This window comes from Vidua macroura, chromosome 10, assembly GCF_024509145.1.
Source record: "Vidua macroura isolate BioBank_ID:100142 chromosome 10, ASM2450914v1, whole genome shotgun sequence".
Taxonomy (NCBI): domain Eukaryota; kingdom Metazoa; phylum Chordata; class Aves; order Passeriformes; family Viduidae; genus Vidua; species Vidua macroura.
Genome location: NC_071580.1, coordinates 24181914 through 24205324, shown reverse-complemented (window position 1 = coordinate 24205324; position 23411 = coordinate 24181914). Strand labels below are relative to the sequence as shown.

Sequence of the window (23411 nt, the reverse complement as noted above, 5' to 3'; positions counted from 1 at the left end):
ACAATACATCTAAAAATGGGCATTAAAACAACATTTGGTACAACAGCGTGCACCTTGTAGCAGACAACTACAGCTGGTACAGCGAGTATTTAATTTTAATGGGAAGTAAATTATAAATCCTGATAATTTTGGAATTCCTAAAATTAATGAGGGTGTCTTGCCTTACCTGAAAAGGTAAATCATTAGGAGTACTGACATATCTGTGTACTACAGAAATATTCAGCAGGTTTAAGGTAAGATCTCATTTTTGAGAGAGACTCTCCACACTGCCAAAACCAATATTATGATATAAATTGCACTACTGTCTATAGATAAGCAAACATATATATATTCTTTCCAGAAAGTACACAGTAACAAGACAACAACATATTTTCAGCCATCTATTTAAATAAAAAGGTTTATGCATATGTAATATTTAATGGTTCCAAGTGTGAAGGACTTTGAGCTGTCAGCTAATATCCATATTCCAAGTAACTTTTCAAAACTGCCACCAAGGGCCATATTTTACAAGCCCCAGCACTCAGAATGCCTTTTCCTTCACATATTTTAAGGAGCAAACAAGTGCCTGCTTGTATTTCTACAGTTCTGATTTGCAGATAACTTTTAATAATGAACAATAAATTCAGAAGTAATGGAACTACTAAGAAACAGGATTCTTGCACACGAAAGAACACAAGTGAGCAAGCAATGTGTGAGTGTTCAATTTTGTTAGTGTAGTGTTCATGGCACTGACAAGGAGCTGGGATGAAATGCCACTTATTTTCAGAAGTTCACAGAACATATACACCTAGCTAGGAGGAAGGATGTAGCAGAAAATGAACCCCTGCTAGAGCAAACTAAGAGTCTGACTGACTGGATAATCACAATAATCATATCATGGATAGACAGAAGATGAATTTTCATGGAGTGACTGCCTTTTCTTCCCAGAACACGTAGCTTGTAACAGGTGAAGGTCAGAATATTAAGGGGCAATAGAGTTTTATACCATCAGTCATAACCCTTCACAGCAAATGCTTTTTAGCTCTAAGTTTATAAAAGTCAAAAAAGGTAGTTGAAAATTTTTTAAATGAGGCTCAGGGAAAGACACAAACATTATCTCAGTGTAGTGGTCTGTGAGAAGGTGAGCATCATTTATATCTGAATTCTTTCAGGAAGACCAGAACAACACCTGTGCTTGGTAACTTGGGCCAGACTTTTTAGTTTGGCCCAAACTTCACTGTACACAATCTGACTAAAACATTTCAATACCAATCCAGAAACCTGTTGTTTTATTACTTTTAAAACCAGTCTATCAAGCAGGGATGGTCTTACTATCAGCTCATATAATTTCTCCTGTATTAAAGTTCAATCTATTCCCAAAAAAGTGCCCCAGGAATTGGATTCTCTTTGGGCAAATACAGCAAAAGGCAGCAACACCAACTTTGTTACAGTGTAGTGAAATAACCTTGCACATCTGTGCAGCAAACAAATTAAACAATTTTACTGAAAATGCACCTTGTATCACAGCACTAGCCTCACATCCTTAGAAGTTATTTTAAAGAGACTATTTGGTAAAAGAGACAGGATAAGAATTATGTGTTTTGTAGCACTGGTGGGTCTCACATCTCTTTGAAAAATCATCTGTCTGCCTCGGTGAGTTTTAATTACCCACTCTGAGATGTGGATTTTATAGTATTTGAGCAGCTTAACCATTTTAACAAGAAGTTTTATTTCAGATTTTGATTTACAAAGGTTTTTTGTTTTTTTTTTTTTTGAATAGCCTTATAAAAAACATTCTTGCTGTGAGGGTGGCCAAGCACTGGAGTTTGTTGCCCAGAGTCTGTGGAGTCTCCACTGGTAGAGATACTCCCAACTCAGCTGGACACAGCCTAGCTCAGGCTGACCGTGCTGGAGCATGGGGCTGCACTGGATGAGTCTGGGAAATTTTTGCTTTTAAGACCAAATTTGAGCACAAGGTTTTAACATTAGCCTGTATAAATATCCACTGTGTTTTTCTCATCATTCAGAGGACCCCTGAAATGCATTTTGGTTTTAGTTTATGGGGTTTTTTTTTGAGATAGTAAGTTCTTCTTTACGTGTCCAGGCTGCAGAAGTTAGACACTGAACTCCAGCCTGCACAACAGCACCATTTCAAACTGGCTACACTTGGGAAAGAAATCCTGTTTACTGATGATTTAACTGAAGCTTTTTTTCCCCACCGTCACTTTCTTTTCCCTTACCTGAGCAACATCTTCAAGTTTGTTCCACTTTAAAGAGAGCAGCAGTTTTGGCAACGATTGTGGGAAATTTTCACGACAGTCATACCGCAAAGTCCAAATGAGATCCATTTCATTTTCACAAAGCTGAGATAAAGGATCTCTTTCCATTATATCTTTTAGCACAACATAAAACTTCTTACCACCTCGACCCTAAGAAATGAGAAATGTATACTTTGATAAATTCAGTAAGATTCTGGTATGGTAGCTCAAATACCAGCAAGTCTATAGCAGATAAAAACTCATGAAACACAAGGAAATGACCACTGTGCCTTTCTTTCAGATTCCTTACTGTAGGCACAGTAAGTAACAGATTCCAAATCCAGTGTGCAGAACTTTCTGAAAAAAATAACTCAGCTTTAGAGTTAAGGACGCTAGATGGCAATATTTCTGTTTTAACTCCTACACGGAGCATTCTCGTTTAGGATGCATATACTTTCTTCTTCTATTTTTCAAATGAGCAAATTTAGATACATATATAATCATTTCTTCTCATTAGCAATAAAAAAGTACTTTTGCAACAATCAAAAGAAAACACATTTGCCAAATAGGCAGACACTTATTTTGGTCTTCTAGTCCTAAATTTTTTTCAGCTCTAATGTAAATCTTAGCTGTCTTCCAAATCCAGAGTATGTAAAGCTTTTTGACAAAATATAGACAAGTCCAAAATATATTGGAAAAAGCAGATATATATATGAATTTTAAAGCAGTTCATCAAAGTGAATAAGAAAACAGATCCAGTAGAATTGCTATTTGAGAAGCTGACTTATTTATTTCTAGACTGATGCAGAAGATAGGAACCAAAAAAACCCAGAAAATTGATTTAAAAATAATCTTTAGGTGATGCTCACCGCCATTGCAACATTGTCACTGTTTCTTGCAATCTCAGCTGCCTTTTCAAGTATCTGCAAGAAGTTGGTTTTAAATACATTAGATTTAACCCCAAATATGACTACGTTGCTAGAATAAGCATTACAGAAACAAAGCAGATAAGGAAATGTTGGTATCTTTTAGGCAGTTTTGTATATCCAGTGGTATAACATGGACTTGTGTGCAGTGTCCCTTTTCTCACCTGCAGGTCTAGGGAGATCAGGAGCAGCAGTGCTTATGATGACCTCCATTATTTCCTTTTTCATCACTCCTAAATTAAACAGCCTTCCCAATGACATCTTGCTTTCTGTTTCTGCATTTCCTTCTTATTTTTCACCGCAGCAAACCAATTCCTCAACTCTTAAGTTATCCTTTGCATTCTCACCTCTACTTGTGCAGTTTCCAGGGGCACTGTTTCCATGCCCATGGATCCATGCTTCTAGCCCTCAATCCCAGAAAGAATCCACCACCCCAGTCCTTTCACCATGCTCTCAGACTGCCCATATGATCTCAATCAGTGTGTCCAGATACTTCTCTAGATCTTGGATCGCCTCTCCATTTTTTTTTTTTCCTTTTGAACATTTTACTTGGTTTCTGAGGTTCACACAATAATCCATAATGGAGAATTAAGTATAGAAGTAAATGCAGTTCTTCAAAGTGCATTCTGCACATTACTGCAACCAAGCCAGGTGTTACAATGCTGAACTGGCCAGGTATGTCTGTCTACAGCTGTCAGATGCTGCTGCTTCGAGGAACAAATAATGAAATAAAATCTCAAAAAAGAAAAAGTCTAAGGAAATCCAGCATCTCATTTCCCTAAGAGCTCTGCCTCTCCCATCACCCAGGAATACGACAGCACCCCAGCTGGTCTGGGAGTCACAGATCCATCAAGACTTGTGTTGTCTTTACTCAGACAACAAGAGAAACAACAAAAGTCTGCAATAATCAGAGCATAAATACCCAGCAGCTAAAATCCTTAGAAAGGCATCCTAACTTGTTTTATTTCTTTTCTCTGTATGAAACTCTCATTAATATCATGTATTACATCTGCTACTTGGCTTCAAAGCTTATTTACATACTGTGTGTGAAAACATGCATAAACAAAACCACATTGTCCTAATTCTATGCTTGATTCTTGCCTCCCTGTGCTTTGCAGAGTTACTCTGTTTGCAAATAAATTTTCAAAGTCTTTGCAAGTCCAGCTTTGTTCAAGTGAACCCCGAGCCCCATGATGTGCCTGCAGCACTGGCCATGGACCAGCCCCACACATGGCTCTTCTCTCAGACAAGTTTCTTATCCCTGGTCCAGGCACGTTTGTTCTCTCAGCCACAAACAGCTCCTCACTGTGCAAGTAGGTTAATAATATGATTGAAAATATTAATCTATTTTTGCACATTGTGTTTCTCAAAACAAAAATCTAGCATATGATTCTTTGTTTTCTTGGCACAAAACAGCAACAACACTGGGAAAATGAGAAGCAGCCATAGAGCAAGCAAGTCTCAGCTGGAGCATTGAGAGACAGATCCTCAGCTGATATAATTCCAGCTGCTGCAACATCACTCCTCATTCAACAGAACCTTCACCAAGAGAATCTTCAGGAGATTGAGTTGAATGAAGCTGAAAGTCACAAGGGATGAAGACCATTAGACCCTACCTTAATGTCACTACACTCTCTGTCACTGGCTGCATTCAGCCCAGGGTTTTAACTTCCTGAGAACTTGGTATTGCAGGGACAAAGAAAACACCAGAGCCAGAACAAATATGTGATTACTAAAGAGACACACTTTTACTTAGCCTGTCTAATATGTACATCAATTTTTTCTTTCAAAATGAAATACCTATAAGTGTAATGAGCAAAAACCTTAAAGCATTACAAATAAAGCAATACCAAAACTGGATAAAATATGAAGCATTAACTGGTCAAGCAGCAGTTGGTCAGTAGTGGTTTAGCTCTTACTGCATTTCCAACGCTGTTGTTTGAGTAAAAGAAAAAGTACTGTGCTGACAAGGAGGGGGAAACACTATTAACCTAAACTGAAACAAAATAAACCCTATCTTGTTACTTGATCTCATTTTTATGAACCTTAAATCCCAAATCTGCCTTTGAATGAGATGATAAAACTTGGCAATTGTCTTTTTGTTCATGCCCCTCAAAGGTGCAAAATCCTCCAAAAAAAAGAAGCAATTTTTCTAGGTTGTTATTACTTCCCCCAAACCAAAATTCAGACGAATGTGTATGTGAGTTAAGCCTGACTTTTATAATGTATCATTAGCAGTCTGTTTTAAGATTTATTTCATCACTTGTTTTCAGGTCTTAACTTTTTTTGCTAGTTTCTGAACAACTTTCCATCTATCCTTCACACTACAGAAATAACCATATGTATTCCAAATATACACTCCCTTTCTAGACAGATTCTTATCTTCATCTTTTGCCAGGGCCACTTCAGTGGATTTAGTCCAAGAGCAGACTTTCAGAAATCCCTTTGCACACAGTGTTAAGAGTCCATTTATCCTTTAAAGGACTTGAGCTCACAGGGCAGTGTCCCAAAGAGTGGCTAACACACATTTGTACCAAGAGAGAACAGATCTTTATAGATCACAGGCAAGAACAGTTTGAAGGTTTCCAGAATAGCAGATAAATTTAGCTTTTTGTAAGACCATTCATAGGGGAAACTGATTTGCTTTTGACCTTCAAAAGACCATGTACAGACCACTTTTAAAAGTGTACATCTTCAAAATAGACCCTGAAGTCAAGCACTGCCACTCATGCAGCACAAGTTTAACAAACTGCAGTACAGTGACTAAAAGGCAGGAAAAGGGGAATTCACTGGAAAAGGCAGAGTTGAAAGGAAAGAAAACACAACTATCTGCACATAAGCATTCATGACTGCTCTTAAGGACATCCCTTACCTTATCAAAGGGAGGGTAATTAATAGGCTGTTTTGAATATTCCTGAAATCTAATGTGCAAAGCTGTTGCATTTTCAGCGTAAGGGTTGGTCTGGACGGTTCCCATGGGATTCAACATTTCTTCAAGTTCGTCTGAAACACAGATAGAACAGTTAATATTACAGGCCAGCATGCAGAAAGAAATCATTCCTTTTAAAATGGACAGAGCATGTTTTGCTGCACAGCACTTTTAGTGCAATGCTCTGTATTTCCAGCATAAACTGCCTCCTGCATTCCCAAATGTTGGATTATCACCCCATGAGAAACTGATTTCCTTAAGGAAACATAATAGTCCAGGGAAGCTGAGCTATCCCTACAATGAAACAAATCCCAGTGAGATTTGCAGCTTCTGCAAAGCAGGACACATCCTCTGGATCAAATGGAGAGCAGAGCTTCAGGCCAGTCAGGCTGGGATAGGGTTCCTCAAGATGGGATCAGAGTGACACAAGGCTCCAGACACTCCCACTAACTGATCTCAATATCAGGGAACAAGACAAAATTCTAATTCACAATTTTTGCTGGTGCAAATATTATCACTTGCGTTATAACTGATCTATTCAATTTGGGGTGCATGGCACAGGTACCAAATAAAATCTAAACTGTACCTTAAAAGCAAGTAAGACCAGATATAATCATGCATCTATTTCATGTGGTTTTCCTTCCATAACAGATGAAACTTTTAGAACACTACTTCTTGCTCTTCCTCTTTCCTGCTAAACAATACTTTCAGGAAAGAGATTAAAATGTGTATTTATCCACATAAAAATTACAAGTATAAAGAGATTATTTCAAGAGAACTGAGCATACATATAGTAAATATTCTGCTATTGAATCCCACTCTCTCCGACACCCAAAGTCCACATCTGAAAAGCTGAGGTTTACCAGGAAATGATGACCAGCTGTGCAGTACCAGCTCTCCATTCCTCAAGTGTCCTTTATAATCAAACACCATGGTATTTACCCAGGCTACAGGATAATGCTGCCAAAGGAAAGAATTGTTACATGGAGATGTCAGCAAATGTTACTACACAGAAAACACTGTAAAATACATAAAATTGAGAGGGTGGCTTGGGGTTCTTTTCAAATGGTGATACCTTTCAGAAAGCAATTAATCACTGAGAAGTATCAAAAGTTTTCATACAAAGATGTGCAATTCTTAATGCAATACACTGCTTTTAATATATTTTCTTTTCATTTTGGATTCTTTAGCAATAAAGTGAGGACAAGGAAAGATTTCTGGATGCTCATTTTGATATAATTAGGAGGTCACTCAAGGAAAACAAATGAAATAATTACCACTTTTCCTGCCTTCCTAATGGTTTGGTATTTGGAAGGATTCATTGCCTTGGTGGACTTCTTAGTTTTCATCTTATCCATGACCGCATAAACAGCAAAGCAGAGCCTTGCCATCCTTGGCAGATCACAGACATTGATCTCAAACTCCAGCACTTCATTCCAAACGTGGTCACTTCTCCCAGATATTTCTGTGCTTACAATTGTTTTACAAAGGAGCTCTGTGCCATGGAAAAGACCAGCCCTAACATGAACCTGCCATAAAGAAATAAAAGATTTTAAGCTTGTCACAGAACCTACAGAATTCTGCATAGAATAATATATAGAACATACATACATATGAATTTCATCAAACAACTAAGCAGAATGAAGAAGACTAATTTTTTGAATACAAATTAAAATCTCCAGGTAGAACCAATGTGTGCTTCTAAATGAGAAATGCTTGGATTTTTTAATCAGCTTAAGAAAAAACTCACTTTTTATTTAAACTGCTTCTAAAAACGTATAGAGGGAACACTGCTGACCCTAACAGGAGTCACCTGTAATAATAACAACATGATTTCCAGGGATTGTTTTGTCCTTAGTACCCAGAAACCAACAAAACCAGGTAGCTTGAACAATGTAAATAAGGATCAGAAAAGGAGAAGGAGAACTAGATGAAGAAGCTGGAGTTACTGGCACTGAAATTAAACTCATTACAGGTCAATGCTAAGATGTTTTTCTGTTCTTTCTTCATTTTTCTGTTTAATTTCTACATTTCTGTTCAATAACATATATACACAGAAAACTGCAAAGTGAAATGTGCCAACTTCTTTCAGGTGGCCTTCCAAAGTATCAGTGAGAGAGAGAAACAGAGAGAGAAAAACTCATAAATGTAATCTTTTGGTCAACACCAAAAAGAAGTCCTCAATGTTAAATGTGTAAAAGTGATCTGATGTTTCAGGTTCCCTCTGCTCCTGAATCAACCTTCCCCACATACCCTTTAAGCTATCATATTATTGCTGAGCACTGCAAGGGAAAGAGTCCAAATATTAAATTTGATAGTGGCTTTGGGTTAAAAAAAAAATTCACCTCGCTAATTCCATGACTTCTGATCCTGTTAATATACAGGATTGGATCCCAATTTTTTTTCTTTTCATTCTGACATGCCCCTTTTATGAATGAAATGGTGTGCACTGATGGGGTGTCCAAAGACCAAGACAAAAGAAAAGCCATGTTCAATGCCACGTATTTGGAAAATGGGGTGTTGGACTGCTGGGTGAGGTCACTTGTGCCCTAGGTGAATGTCCCCAACCCAGCTCACACTAGGGCACTGCAACCCAGCTGACAAATGTTTTGTTCTCCACTACAAACATTGCATTTGTGAACCTTGGTGGTTGGTTCAGCAGAAATGGATGAATATTGGCTTATCCACAGCAGAGTGGGGCTAAAGGAACAATGGCAGCGAATTAAACAGCCTTAGAATCAGGACTGGAAAACAAATACATTCTCAACAGTGACAATTTTGTAACACTGTAGACAGACAAGGCAGGGAAACAGGCACAGGTTTGCAGGGTCACTGCATTCATGCTTGTCCTAGGTTACCCACAGGACTTGTAATTTTTCAAGACTAAAAAGCATTCAAAATACTAAATAACATTTAGATGGTGCCCACAGGTGCCAATATGAAAGATCTGCCCGTTTTTCCTGTTTCTTCTCAAGCTTAGAAAATACTTTGATTGTTTTCCTCTAAAAGCATACTGAAATTAACCAAAAGTCACCTTTCTAAGCATGAAAAAAATCCATCCTAGAAACTCCTGATAGCTATGTTGCTCCCAGAATCCACCAGCTCTTTTATCTTTCCTTTTAAAAACTAAAGAGACTACAGAATAGAGTTAAGAAGATATTGGAACTAGCTAAATAATGGTTTAGACAAGGAAGAGGGAAACATCTGGTTTTGCAGTCACAATCACAATGTCTCAGGTATTAAAATGTAACTTTGGCTAATTTATCTGTAATGTAAAACTTCTTTTTGGTGTTGACCAAAATGTAGGATTGCTAATTTACAAGGAGGTTGTAACAAGTTTTGAATGAAAAAAATGCACCAAGTATCCTGAATAAAGCATGAGAACAGCAAATATCAATGGTTAACTGATCTACAGGCTTGGCTACACAATTTACTGATTTCTGAACAAAATAAAGGAGTCTAATGTTGTTCTACCTCACAGGCAAGTGTTTTGTAAGGCATTAAAGTAGCTGTGCAATAAATTCCCATGTGTTAACAACTTGTGGTCTGTACAGCACTCAGTAGCCTAGTCATGTATATTTTTACAGGAAATGATACTCCAGCTTTCTTTGTGTTCCTCATGTGTAGAAAATAAAAGACAGATTGTATAAAAGCACACAGTCCAAGTTTAGACATACAGAATATATTCAGGACTACAAAAATACCATGTTGCACTTTAAAACATTTAATATTTAATTTACTTGTGTAAGGTGTTTATGACAATCTATTTAAAATGAGCTCATTTCACACCACTATCAGCACTTTAGAGAAACCATGTTTTTAAAAAATCAAATACCAATGAACACTTATGTCATACTGCCACAATGATTGCAATGTTCCAATGCACATATCCAACTTCAAGTAATAAAGGAATATTTCAGCCAAAAAGCCAGATTTTGACCAGTGCTACCAATGCTGAAATCTGTATGATTTGAGTTCACTTAGCATTGAAAATCATTAAAACAATGAACAGAATGTCTTTTGATACCAGACAACAGTTACTTACTTTGGCATTTTCTTCTGTGTTTAGTTTATTACCCTTTAATAGAATAATCTTGAAAGGGTTGGAAATATCCCACACACTCTGAGAAGAGAAACAAAGATACAAGTTCATTCTTCACCCCTGTAACATTGAGACCTATTTTGTAAGCCAAGCATTTTAAGCAAAAAAATCAAATACAAACCAAAAAAAAATGCAGTTAAAAATATAAATTTGAAATCTTCAAAGATAAATTGGTTATCATAGCTACAAGAGGAGACAAAGTAAAAACTCAGCTGGAAGAGAGCTGGGGGTGAGAACATACATCATGTACTAGATCCTGACAATTCAAAATTTACTGTTCATTCTGAATAACTCCTGAGTGTGTAATAGAGCAAAGATCTGCCCACATTTATGTTTCTGAAGTAAATCTCCCAAGCAACAGGAGGCTCTGAGTTGACCCAGGTGACCTACACTGGAACACAGCAGTCACAGCAACAAACCCCAGGCACTGTGATTTATATCCCACGAGTCACCGCTCCCTTCGGCTATCAGGCATTCTCCCCACGAACTCACAGTTGTCGCTCTTGTTTTTTTTGGTGGCAGAGGAAGAGGAAGGTTGGAGGATTTTCGGTTTATGGCAGCTTCTATGGCAATCATCTCCTGCTCACACATCTTCTTTATGGTGCAGCACTCCACCAGGGTGAGCTGGGGAAGGGTCCTGCTCATCACACAGTTGCGGATGTACTGGAAGCCCAGGGAAAACAGTTGTTAGCAGTCAGCAGACTATTCCTACAGCAACTTCCAAACCACAGAGACAAAGAATTCATTACAGAGATACAAAGGGAATGGTGCTCAAGTGTTTTACACCTGCAAGGGTCTGCAGACACAAGGAGGGAGGTACTGCTGTTCAGTAATGGGATAGGAGGGATGGGAGGAAGCACCTTTGGCCAAGGCAGCAGGGAATTGTTATATCAAGTTCCAAAAAACTCTGTGTACCTGGAACTGAATTAATGGGTGATCACCAAAGACATATTCCAGCCTTCCACTAACTTGCAGCACATAATCAGCAGGATCAACTTCCTCATCTTCTTTTCCATGGATAGTCAAACGTTTTCGGATTGCCAGCTCATTCAGCTTGACGGGATTCATGTTAGGGGACACCTGGAAACTAAATACATCCTAACAAAATACAAGCAGGAATAATGAAGGTCAAACTTGTCTTAGGCAGACACACGAGACTAAAATTGTAACACACATAAGAAAATAGGTAGAAATAATAACTGTTAAATCCAGACTATGTTAACAGTTAAAGTCTGTATGTTTAGGGCAATCAAAATAATAGACACCCTAAAAGCTGTAAGATGTTATTTCCCAAACTTTTATATTATCAGAAGTACTTTTAAAAACATAGACCTTTATTTGATTTAGCAGTGATTTAAAGACTTCTAGAGCAACGTATTGATCTAGAAGGTTGTATTTTGTAATGACAATAAATCATGATGCATTTCAAAGTATTTAGCAGTACTAGATGTGTTATTTTTTCATCTTTCTGGCCACTAGCAAGTTATCCTCTTTCTAAGTATCACTGAACTCAGAAGAAAAAGCTTCAAGTAAGAAAGTAGAAGAAATTGTGAATGCAATTTATGTAGAAAATCACCACCACATTGGGAGGAGAGCAGAAAAGAGGAGCAGTGGCCAATACTTGTAGCATTCTGAACATAACATGGAAAGACTGCATTTTTTAAACAAAGCTTTTAATTAAAACCCTTAGAGGCTATCAACCTATTTCCAAAGTATCTCTAATTTTAATGTGTTCTAAAAAGATAAAGGTAAGAAGGTGCTCTCTTTTGTAAATTAAAAAGGAAGCTTAAATTAATTTCAAGTTCCTAAAGTACAAGATTGTCTGTGAAATCTTTCATCTCCCTTCATCTACTACATTATGCTTTTTACAGGTAAATTTGCAAAGGTTGGTTCAGGAGGCACTGGGGTTTTGTTGTTTTATTTTTTTCAAGTTTTCTTATTTTTTATTTATACGCCCAGTTCTGAAGATGTGAGCAACCTAAACCCAGTTACTGACAAATGTGCAGTGTTGTCTGCTTAGATTCTTTTGACTTGTGCTTTATTTATATAAATTCTGTATATTTATTATATAAATAAATACTTCATTTATGTAATAACTGGTAAGAAGCCAAGCTGCCCCAATGGAACAAGCAAACTTTGCAGAGTCACACGAAATTAGTTCTGTGTTTTCTCAGTTTCTGCCTGGTTCACAACAGCTTCCCTCTTTCAGAAAGCTGCCACAGTGCAAAGGCTTTCTCCTCCTGCCATAACTGCTAGTGGTATGAATAACATACCACTATGTTGTGGAATAACACTTTTTCTTCACAGGAAGCTGGTGGTCTCTGACAGCTGCCTTGCTCCCCAGATGATCTTAACAGATATGTCACAGAGATGGGGAGCAGTCTCTCCTGCTCCAGAGACAACCACAGAGCCCTTACAGCTCACCCACACCTTCCAGACACAAACTACTTCAATATTTCCTTCTCTCAATCTTGCAGCTGCAAGAATTGACAGAACAGTCCCCACACCTTCCTCTCTAACTCTCCTGGGATGACTCCAGTGCTCAGTGCAAGTAGTAAAGTCTGGAACAGAGCTTACTGCTCTAAAAAGCAGCTCAGATTTGAACTGTTAATAGCTCTGAAGGTCAGAGCTGGCAGCAGAAGCATTTGAAACATTTGAAATGTCAGCAGCCTAATCTATTATAGTGGCAGGCAAATACATTCTGCACCAGCAAGAACTTTTGCACTGTTTTTGTCCTGTCAGCATAGGCATATAGATGCAGTATTTAATCAAGGGCTGGAGATAATCTCACTCCTGCACAACACAAATTCTCTGCTAAGCTGAAGAGGACTGGAAAAGGTTTTGTCATAAAACACCTATGCATCCAACATCAGCTGGGGTTACTGATGACCAAATTTAGCTTTTGCCTCTACATTTGTGTCTCCAGAGGCAGATGTGTGTACCATTTTAAACCTTTAAAGTTTAAAAAGACAGTGCTAGAAATAATTCAGCTTTGTAACTAAACTCAACTGAATGATTAGAAAATCAGCCTCTTGCACCTGGGTCAAAATGGACACCAAATCTAGCCTGATGTCTTACACACTTGTAAGATTTTTAAGGTTTCCAATGCTGATCATTCATGGTTATCCAAAAGAACAGAGTACAAAAAGGGTAATGGGAATTACCTTAGAATGCCATAGAAGCTGCCAGTAACTCAAGCACAGTCAGAGCAGCTTCAACATCATAAAAACTCATGCTAAAACATTTCAGGTTTTCCTGGTAGAAACTGAAGGGGGTTTTATTTTAAAAATAAACTACAGTTTTTCTAGCCTTAACAAAAAGCCAACTCTAAGTATCAGTGTTTTGGTTTTCCATGTGCATTTCTAGTAAAGGGAATACTGAGTCTTCTTTTTTTTTTTTTAATTACTTTCTTCATCTAATTAGCAGATCAACCCCAAAGATATTCAGTGAGTCATACACAGAGATAAATGTATTGAATACGGTGCAAATCAATTACCAGCAAACTCTGATGAACTGAGCTTAAAACTGAATGTAAGTGAAGCAACACAGGAACAGTTGGCAAAACAAGTCCTGACAACTTTGAACCATGTTTTACATTTAAACAAACATGAAGTAATATAGAAGATACAAGTTGTACATTTTGCCTTTAGAAGTTGAACTGTAACTAGACTTTAGAAGTTCAATTCTCTACCGTGGGCTTACATCCTCACTTTCTTTCAAGATTCAAGGATCCTGGTAAAAGATTTGCATTCTAAAGCAAACACCATAATGTAAGTATTCTATTTCATTTATATTCTTGAGCAATCCATGCCAATTCAGACCTGGATCAAGAACAGCTCATGAAACATGAACAACCATTCCTACCTGGCAGTTATCAAAATGAACAGCCACTACAAGGTTTCCGCTGTAGAGCTTATCTTGGAAGCTCTCTGGGATAACAGGCTCCTGCTCTGGTGGGTAAGTGTGCTTCAACCAGTCCATCCAGGAGAGACCCACAAGTGACTGAATCTTTTCCTCACTGATCCTCCTCATTTTAGCTCGGAAGTCATTCACTTCAGGATCTTGTAAGGCATCAAACTCATGGAGACCTGAAAGAATTCAAGGAAGCAAAAGGATACACAGCTGTACAAATACTGCCCATCCCATTTAAATTGTTACTATCTTTAAGTTAAGGTGATACAGGTGGTTTCCCTCAGACATCCCATCCAAAATGGATGCTTAAAGCTGAGCTGGGGTCTACATTGTCCTGCACATCAGTGTTCTTCCAAAGTTACTTGCACAACTCCCATGCAACCTGGCATGAGTGTTTATTTTAAACAAGAACCACCGTATCTCCTAGGTACTCTGAAGTGGAAAATCCAATCTTACCCTGAATTCAAGGTAGTTTGGAAAATTTTAAGTCTCTCCTCACAAGAGCAATCTTTAAAAAGCACAGTAAATGTATCATAAAGACCACAGAGCAGAAGTGCTTTCAAGCTATAGGGTTTTTTAATCGCCCAGAAAGATGACATCATCCTTTTTAATTTTGTTTAAAAGTCAAAAAATAAAATCCTCTACTCAAGTCAAAATGACATGACTGAAATTTCTACCAGTCCAAGACCAGTACAGCTCCTTTTCCAAAACATGTAAAGAAAGAATACACAGGGCAAGTCCTGCCTGACCAACTTGATGACCTTCTGTGGTTGAGTGACATCAGTGGACAAGGGATGGCTGTGGATGTCACCTATGTGGACTTCCATAAGGCCTCGGACATGGGCCCCATAATGTCCTCATCTCTAAATTGGAAAGAGACGTATTTGATGGGGGACTGATCAGAGGGTGTGAAATTGGTCGGATGGGCACCTCCAGAGGGTCACAGTCAACATCTCAGGGTCCCAGTGAGTGACGTGAGTGACAAGCAGTGTCCCTCGGGGTGTACTGGCACCAGTGTTAGTAACTAGCTTCATTAAAGCCATGGACAGAGGGACTGAGGGCACCCTCAGCAGAGCTGCAGATGACACCAAGCTGAGTGGCGTGGTGACACACACAAAGGAGGGGATGCCAGCCACAGGAACCAGGACAAGCTCAAGAAGTGGGCACATGGGAATCCCACTGAGATACAACCAGACCAAACGCAAGGTCCTGCACCTGGGTCACAGGAACCCCCAGTATCAACACAGGCTGGGGATGAGCAGATGGGGAGCAGCCCTGCCCAGAAGGACCTGGGGGTACTGGTGGATGAGCTGGACAGACCTGGCCATGAGCACTCAGAGGCCAGAAAGCCAAACGTGTCCTGGGCTGCATCACAAGCACTGAGGGCAGGTGGGCAGGGGAGGGGATTCTGTCCCTCTCTTCTGCTCTGGTGAGACCTCACCTGCAGCACTGCTCCCAGCTCTGGGCCCCCAGCATAAGAGGGACAGGGACCTTCTGGAGAGACCCCAGAGGGGGCCACAAAGAGGCTCAGAGGGCTGCAGCACCTCTGCTATGGAGAGAGGCTGAGGGAGCCTGGAGAAGAGCAAGCTCTGGGGAGTTTTTAAATTGAAAGAGGGTAGGTTTGGATCATATGTAAAGAAGAAATTTTTTACAAGGAGGGAGGTGAGGCACTGGCACCAGCTGCCCAGAGAGGTGGTGGATGCCCCATCCTGGACACGGTTAAGATTGGACAGGCTCTGAGCAACCTGGTCCAGTTGAACGTGTCCCTGCCCACAGCAGGGTGGTGGAATGAGATGACCTTTAAAAGATGCCTTTCAACCCAAACCATCCCATGTTCCTATGATATAATGGAAAGCTGTGACTTTTTGGTACTTCAGGATGTGTAGGACTGCAAGTGTCTTTATCTTTACTCGTGAACTTTGAAGGACATTGCCCAAATCACACAAAGCACCCAGCACCTTCTGAGAACAAAGCACTAAGTTTAGAAGCTCAGACAGGAACACGTTTTTTTTTCCCTGCTAAGGTACAGAATAGGGGCTGCTCAAGGCAGGGTGTCACACAGCTCTAATACACGAAATATTCAATCACAGAATGTGAATCTCTCCGAATCTGTCTGAATGGTTAAACGGTTCCCATTGTCAGCTCTAACAAACAGGCAGACAGTGTACTACTGAAATCTAAACAAAACCTGCAGTCTTTATAAGGGACCTAACAATGGCTCATTGTTTTAAAACAAGAGGTATGACCTCATGTGACCCTGTCAATCTTGATTGCATAACCAAGCAGAGTAGATTTAAAAGCTGAAAATTCTGAAATAACATCAAGAATAAGTTACTGTGAAACCTTTAAAAATAGCTTTTCATTGTTTGATGAAAATCAGTGTCACTGTTAACCAAGTCGGACACCACGCATAATAAAATCATAATAATTTCTAGTTCCTTCTGAGTATCCAGTTTGCTGGTAGGTTATTTATGATAACAATTCTCAAGGATTATGCTGTTCTTCACTTAGTAATAAAAATTTTAAAAAATATTATATATATTTTCTCCTCATCTACAAAATAAAATTTGTTCCTGATTGATGTAGTAATACAATGCTGAAGTGTCATACAGAAAGTAGCTTTAAATAACTTGTATGCATTTCATGCTGAGCATTTAAATTCTTTCCAACTATATCAGTATTTGTTTGACAAAGGGAAATACTGAAGTTTTAACAGGTTTGGGTTTTTTTTAATTCACTCCTACCTGCCCAATTAAGACCCTCAACAAAGTTTAACCTAATTTTTCAAAAAAATTAAATGGAATTACCTTTGCCTATAAGGACACCTATTTTGGAATCCAACTTTTCTCCTGGATCACAGTTCCTTGTCACTAGTTTAAGGACAGGAAGAAAGGGTCTAACATCACAAAGTCTCCGTGTTTCATCCTCTAATTCTTCATGTACAGCAGTCTGATTCACACATGAGAACATGTAAGAGTCAATCTCCATGAGGAGATGAAAGAGTGGGTAGGAATGTGCCTGCTTCCATAACAGCTGCAATGAAAACAAAGAAATAAATTAAAAACAAAACAAAACAAAAAAAAAAAACAAAAACAAAACCAGAAAATAAGGACATATCTTAACATTCATTTCCATTTATGTTCCCAAAAAAATAGAAAAGAAACGTGTTTGCTAACTTTAAAAATTTTTATCACTATAAATCATTACGTGTTTACTTTGTCTCACTTCTAGTCTCTATCCTGAGTGATTTCCAGGACAGACCTCTGTAGTTAGCAACAGTGTTCCTTTTCTTTGGAAAACAGCTAAATATCAATAGTACATATTGATGGCATGTCAAGTTTCCATGTGCCACAAGCAGCAAGGAAACCAGACAGTTTAGTTCAAATCCCTTATTGCTGTCACACATTTGTTTTCAAAATCTTTATGCCTTGAAATCACTTGATATATTAGGAGTAGGTTAGTCTGTGTTGTAATTCATTCACTGCCTAATTCCTCAGTAACTTTTCCCAATGTCCTCACACGGCCATTATCTGATCAAAGGTCATTAGATTGTTTTTTAGTGTCTGTGGTCACTTCCTTACATTCTGCCCTTCCCTCCGTTTGCATATTCCCTCACGTTTTAAGTGGTGCTCCAATTTGCACAAAATCTTTCAGAGGCAGACACAGTTTTTAAAGCAATTATCTTTGGTGCCAGTCAGCAGAAGCCCAATCTGTGACTTTTGCACTAAACATCTAATCAGGGAAATGATAGATCAGCAAACAATGGATTACCAACGTGTCAGAAAAAGGTTCAGAGTAGAAGTACAATATTAATATAGAGCTATTAGAATAATCTCTGCTGAACTGTAACTATCAGCAAGAAGCCACTTTCCAAACCTTGCCATCTGCCCAAACCCAGTGCTAACCCCCCCAGACACACTTCTTTATCAGTCAACCTGCTGGGCACGTACCTCATTCCTATGCCTGCTAAAATTCACGACTTGATCTGCCAGAGGGCATGTCAAAATCAGAAGCAGCCCTCATTCTAAACCTCAGTTAACTGCCCGTTTGGTGTTACCTGTTTAATCTGAGATATGGTGGCATCTCGAGGGACATCCAGGTTGATGTAGATTCCAGTGGGCAACAGGAAGTCCACAGATATTGAGCCATCAGCACCAATCTGTGAATCCACTGCCCAGATGTCAAGGCTGTCTGTCACGGCAGGAGGCATTATGGAATCTCAATAATATCATAACCACATGGCCTTAGGGGAAAAAAAACCCTAAAATTCAGTATACTTAACCTTCTATAATTAGACACACATTTAAAAGTCTTTGGAAGGTTTATATAAGCCTGCTTTGTACAGCTCAGCTTACAACTCTGAGGTCTCAAATGCCAGTACTGCAAACACATAAGCATAGTTTTACTCATTAATGTTATTTAATATAATATAAGTATTTGCCTGGCAAAGCACTATTGTTGAGAAGTTTATATCATTAAAACTAAGTAATAAGAGAAAAAACTAATTAGAGGTTGGCTAAAACAAAGTTAGAAATTAATTTCAAGTCCTATCTAAAACTTTATCTGTGTTAAACACAACCAAAATAAACTTCATGGATGAAGAGTGGCAATATTTCATATGAAAACTCATAATCAGTTTCATTATTTTATTTTCTGTAAATTTCCTCTTAGTTGTTCATGAATGTGGCATTTCAACTTGAAAGTCTGTATTAATAGCAGGAAAAATTTCTTTGACTCTACTAGAAAGTGCCATTTTCCTCTGAAGACACTTATCTCAATTTGTTTCCACCCTCAGAGAACGATCACTGAACTCCATCCACGGTGGGAACTGCACCCACTGCAGGGTAGGAGGAAACCCTGCCCATGATCTCCTCTGGCTCCTCCTCTGCCTTCCTGCTGCCTGTCCTCTGTATTTCAGCACATTTTTATTCACTCCAAATGTTACCACCAGTTTTCCCAAGTCTTTTTTGATTACCACTCTCTGAAGCTGAGTTTTCCCTTCAGCCATGGCTCACTGAATCATTTACCTCCTCCTCATCCAGACAATGCTCCTCAGCTGCCAAAGGGATGTGGAGCATTGGAAAACACTGTAACAAAGCACTTTAATAGTCAAATTACCCCTGCATCTTTTGAATTCTTGTTGGACAGCACAAGATGTGGGAAATCACCCTTTGTAACAGAAAATGTCATAATGTTCAATTCCACTAGCAGCTTTCCAATATTTCAATTAGTCCTTCCCCACAATGGATAACTGATGATGCCAGCAGCACAAAAATCAACTTGCCAGGTCAAAGCTGCCTCAGGTATTTGACAACAAACTCCATCCCACCTCTAACTGCCACGTAAATACACTGAATAACAAGACCCAAATGATTCCAACAGCTTTCCACCTGGCCTTAGCAAAGCTTAGGACCAGCACAAGCTGCCAGTACATCTTGTAACCACACTAATGCATGGATCACTTCATATTTTATTTGTACTAGATAAAAATATAGCAGAGTTATCATTCATGCCAAATAAAACACCTTTAAATTTTGGAAAGCATAAGTACATAAGAAGAAACATTTTTTTCTCAATAGAAGCAATAATTAGGGAGCTTCTACCGTCATCACTATCAAATAATAGTTTTACGACCATTAAATCCACATTTTCATCCAAAAAAAATCACTGCATTGAGCAGACTGAATTAAAGCAGAAGTAATTGGAGGTGGTGATTTGGTAAAAATAACAAATCAGATATGAAGGTATTTCATATGAATTCCCACAGTTTACAAATCCACCCATTCATCATTGGATGTGCGAAGTTTAGCATGGTGTGTGAACTCTAAGCTGTCAAAAGGAAAGAAATAAAATGCTATCCCATCGTTACACCCTATGTACAGACTATGTTATTGGAATAACACAGTATCTACCCAAAAAATACACCCAGACAAAATGGTTATGGTCCTCATTACCAAGCAGTATATTTTCCACAAGCTGCTATTTTAATGGGATACTATTTGTTTTCCTCCATCCAGTTATTTGTACCTCTAAAATACTGACTGCAATTCTGTTGTAATTGAAATTAGCAGTCAGTCAGAAAAATACTCATACAGTACATTTTTCATATTTGGATGTACAAATCTGCAGTTATTTTCTGTGGTCATGAGGGTAAAATAAACAGGTTTTCCATTACAAAGCATGTCTTGTTATGGGTACAGCAGCAAGGACATCTGTTTTATGTAGTTATTTTGTATATAGTTAATTCCTGCTTTAATTCAGTGTATCTTTTCTATTTTCATCCTCTTTCAGATGTTTTTCACAGTTGCAGTTGTTGAAACCACTTTAGTTCATCAACAAGAGTTTAAAATGTTCAAAGAAACAAGACTTTAAAATGATGCTCCATATCTTGGAGCCCAAACACCACAACACAGAGTTATAAAGTTCTTGTAAGATACTTGTTTATAATTACAGATTTCCAGCACAGACACCAGAGTCTTAAAATTCCATTTGCATTTTCAGTTAAAAAGGGAAGAGAAGCCATTTCACCAATCTGAGCATGCTGAGGAGCTATTCTTGCCTTCAGGCACTTACTTAATATTTCCTTCCTCAAGGAAGCAGGTCAGTGTGTTTTGCAGCCAGCACCCTGTGTCTGCCCCAAGAGCTGACACCACAGGGGCCAAGAGAGAACCAGGTTCTATCCTGAAAAACACAAGATTGCCAACCCACAGCAGCTCTGGGGATGAGTCACGGCCCCAGCTGGGACATGTGTGGTGGCACTGGTGACTGACTGACTCACAATATCACATCTAGGAACTGAAACAAAGGCAAAAAGCCATCTGGATTGGGAGTAACAGCACCAGAGACATTTTAAACAACTTCCAGCTAAAGGAAAAAACCAACAATTCAAATAATAATAAAAAGCTATTTCAGGCTGTTAACCTCATAGCTATTCCTGCCCACTGTCACAGTAACAACAACCTCACTTACAAAAGAAGGAAGTAATTAAACCAGAACTTAACCTTGGCTCCTCAAGTGTCTAATCAATGACTTGGAATTTCACAGGGGCAAAGCCCAATACAAAATGCTTTTCTAAGGCACAGGTAGTACTGACAGCGTTCAAACCTTCCCATGTAAAGTGTACATTTTCTCTAAGCTTTAACGTGCAAATTTCAGATTCCTATATATGTGTGCATGCCCACACACTCTCCCCCCTAACCAAATTGTATTTTAATATACCAGCAGTTCTGCCAGAGCTGCTTATATTAATGGAAAGAAGTGGAACACAGATGAGTAGAGCATCTGCAGAAGAAGGAAATTTCTCACTCATCTTGTTATTTATTTATTTAATGTACACAAAGAAGCCCTAAAACAGGATTTCTCAGTTGGGTGTTGCTGTTGTGGTTTTTAAAGGACTTCCCATCTCTAGGCAGACAAAAGATTTTGCTCTGGTGCTAACAGCCTCATTCCAGAAGCCAGGAGACCTTACAGCATTCCCCTCACCTCCCAACAGAAGTACGTCTCATCATTTAACTAACAAGACCACTTGGAAAACAAAAAAAGAAAAAACAAACCAATAAAAAAGAGCTACCAGAAGTAGGCTGCTTCTTCATTGATTTCTAAAATAGTTTAAGGACAGACACAGTCAAAAGTAAGCTGCACATCTTTTTATGTGAATTGCAGCCCCCTCATGTTTTCCCCCTAACCGAAACAGAACTAAAATCAGGTTATACAGAGCAGGTACAAATCCAGTTTGGAAAAACAAATGTAGGCAACACTTCCAGCAAGTGTTGGCGACCAGCAGAACCACTGGAACATTGCACTGTACCAGTTAACAAAACCCAGGCAATTCAGAACATTCAGACTGAAGTAAAGGATCAGTAGGATTTCAGTGGCTGTGGTTACACGCTGGGGCTGTGCTCTCTTTCTAAGCCATTCACCCATTTTCCTGAAGGCAGGCAAGACTACCTTGAGCCAAGCTCAAATCCATCCTGACTCCTTCAGGACATTGCTGAGAGCCCAGGACCACGCAGCTGCAAAGGCCTCCCACCACTGCAGCCAGAGCTGGTGAAATCAATTCTACCCATGCTGGGCAGTTAACTTGCATGTGTACAGGAATTAAATCCAGGAGGTGCAAATATCTGACATCAAACTGTGCTGGCCAAGGAAATATAAAGGGCAAGCATGGTGGGGGGATTGTAAGGTTATCCTGAAACTAAGAGCTGCCCAAGAACATGCTCACAGAGAGCCTGTCTAGAGCAAAAAATTGAGACTTGAAGGACCAATGCAATGAACTCTCCTTTGAAAATAATTTATCATATCAGCAAAAGACTTAGACATTAAAAAGTACCAAATCCACTTTAATTGTCATCAACACTCAACATTTATCTGTGTCAGATAAGTTCCTCTAAAACCAACCTTTTGAAGAATGCAGCAATTATGAAAACTCACATTGTGTCATTAAATCCTTTACTTCTGAACTCACCACAAATCCCCTATCACTCATCCTCTGAGATCTGTTCTTCTGTTGTTAAAAGAACACCAACATAAAATCCAATGCAATGCTCAATGTTGTATCTCAAACTATAATCCAGAAGAACACTAATCAAACACAAGCAGAAGTAGCTGCAAAGAAGGTGGTAATTATAAACGCACATATAATGCAGTGTCAGAGGGAAATGTTGATGACTTGTTATCTCTCCTAGCATTTATTCTCCTGAGCAACAAGTCTTTGAAAAAGTCTTTAGAAGAGCTATCTTGCATCTGAAATGATGTCACCCACCCCTGAAATGTGGTCAGTTCTCTCAGGATGAAATCAGTATGCTATCATCCCAAACAGATGGCAAAAAGTTGGAAGGGAAGATCATTTATATATTGAAAAGTAACTTCCCATAAGAAGTTTCTTTTACATCACCTCTTCAAAACACAGGTGGCATTTTAAGGGCACATAAATATCTACAGCTCTTCAAGTTAAATATAAAGCTGGATTTACTCTTCTTTTTCACTAAACCTATGGGTATTTACATAAAGGACGAGTATCAGAAGCAAAATTTGAATATGCAAAACCAAAGTTTTGAATATGCAAAAACTAAGGGCACTCTGCTTATCCAGATTTTTGCTTTATGTAATAAGTTGTTACAACTGTTGGGCACCACATCCAAGACAATCATCACTGTCATCAATACAGCTCTTTATCTACTGCTTGCTCTGTCATGTGGCAGTCAAGGGGCTAAAAAAACAGAAGTCTTGCAGTAGTGAAAAGGGCCGCCGCATCCAGACACACAAGAACAGTGTTTGAAGTTATCTCACTGTCCAGAACAGATGAG

At 38.8% G+C, this 23411-nt stretch overlaps 1 protein-coding gene across 3 annotated transcripts in view; it reads right to left on the bottom strand.

Annotated features, from left to right (window-relative positions):
- Positions 1–23411, bottom strand: part of PIK3CB (phosphatidylinositol-4,5-bisphosphate 3-kinase catalytic subunit beta) — an 85448-nt gene that overhangs the window by 18608 nt on the left and 43429 nt on the right. For all 3 annotated transcript variants that reach the window (XM_053986428.1, XM_053986429.1, XM_053986427.1), the window contains 11 exons: positions 18164–18349; positions 16914–17139; positions 14059–14282; positions 11110–11292; positions 10687–10857; positions 10138–10215; positions 7370–7621; positions 6956–7052; positions 6036–6166; positions 3107–3160; positions 2220–2408 (listed from right to left, as the gene is read on the bottom strand). In XM_053986428.1, coding sequence (XP_053842403.1) covers positions 2220–2408; positions 3107–3160; positions 6036–6166; positions 6956–7052; positions 7370–7621; positions 10138–10215; positions 10687–10857; positions 11110–11292; positions 14059–14282; positions 16914–17139; positions 18164–18316 — 1758 coding nt within the window. In that variant the 5' untranslated portion in view covers positions 18317–18349. The remainder of the gene's footprint in view (positions 1–2219; positions 2409–3106; positions 3161–6035; positions 6167–6955; positions 7053–7369; positions 7622–10137; positions 10216–10686; positions 10858–11109; positions 11293–14058; positions 14283–16913; positions 17140–18163; positions 18350–23411) is intronic.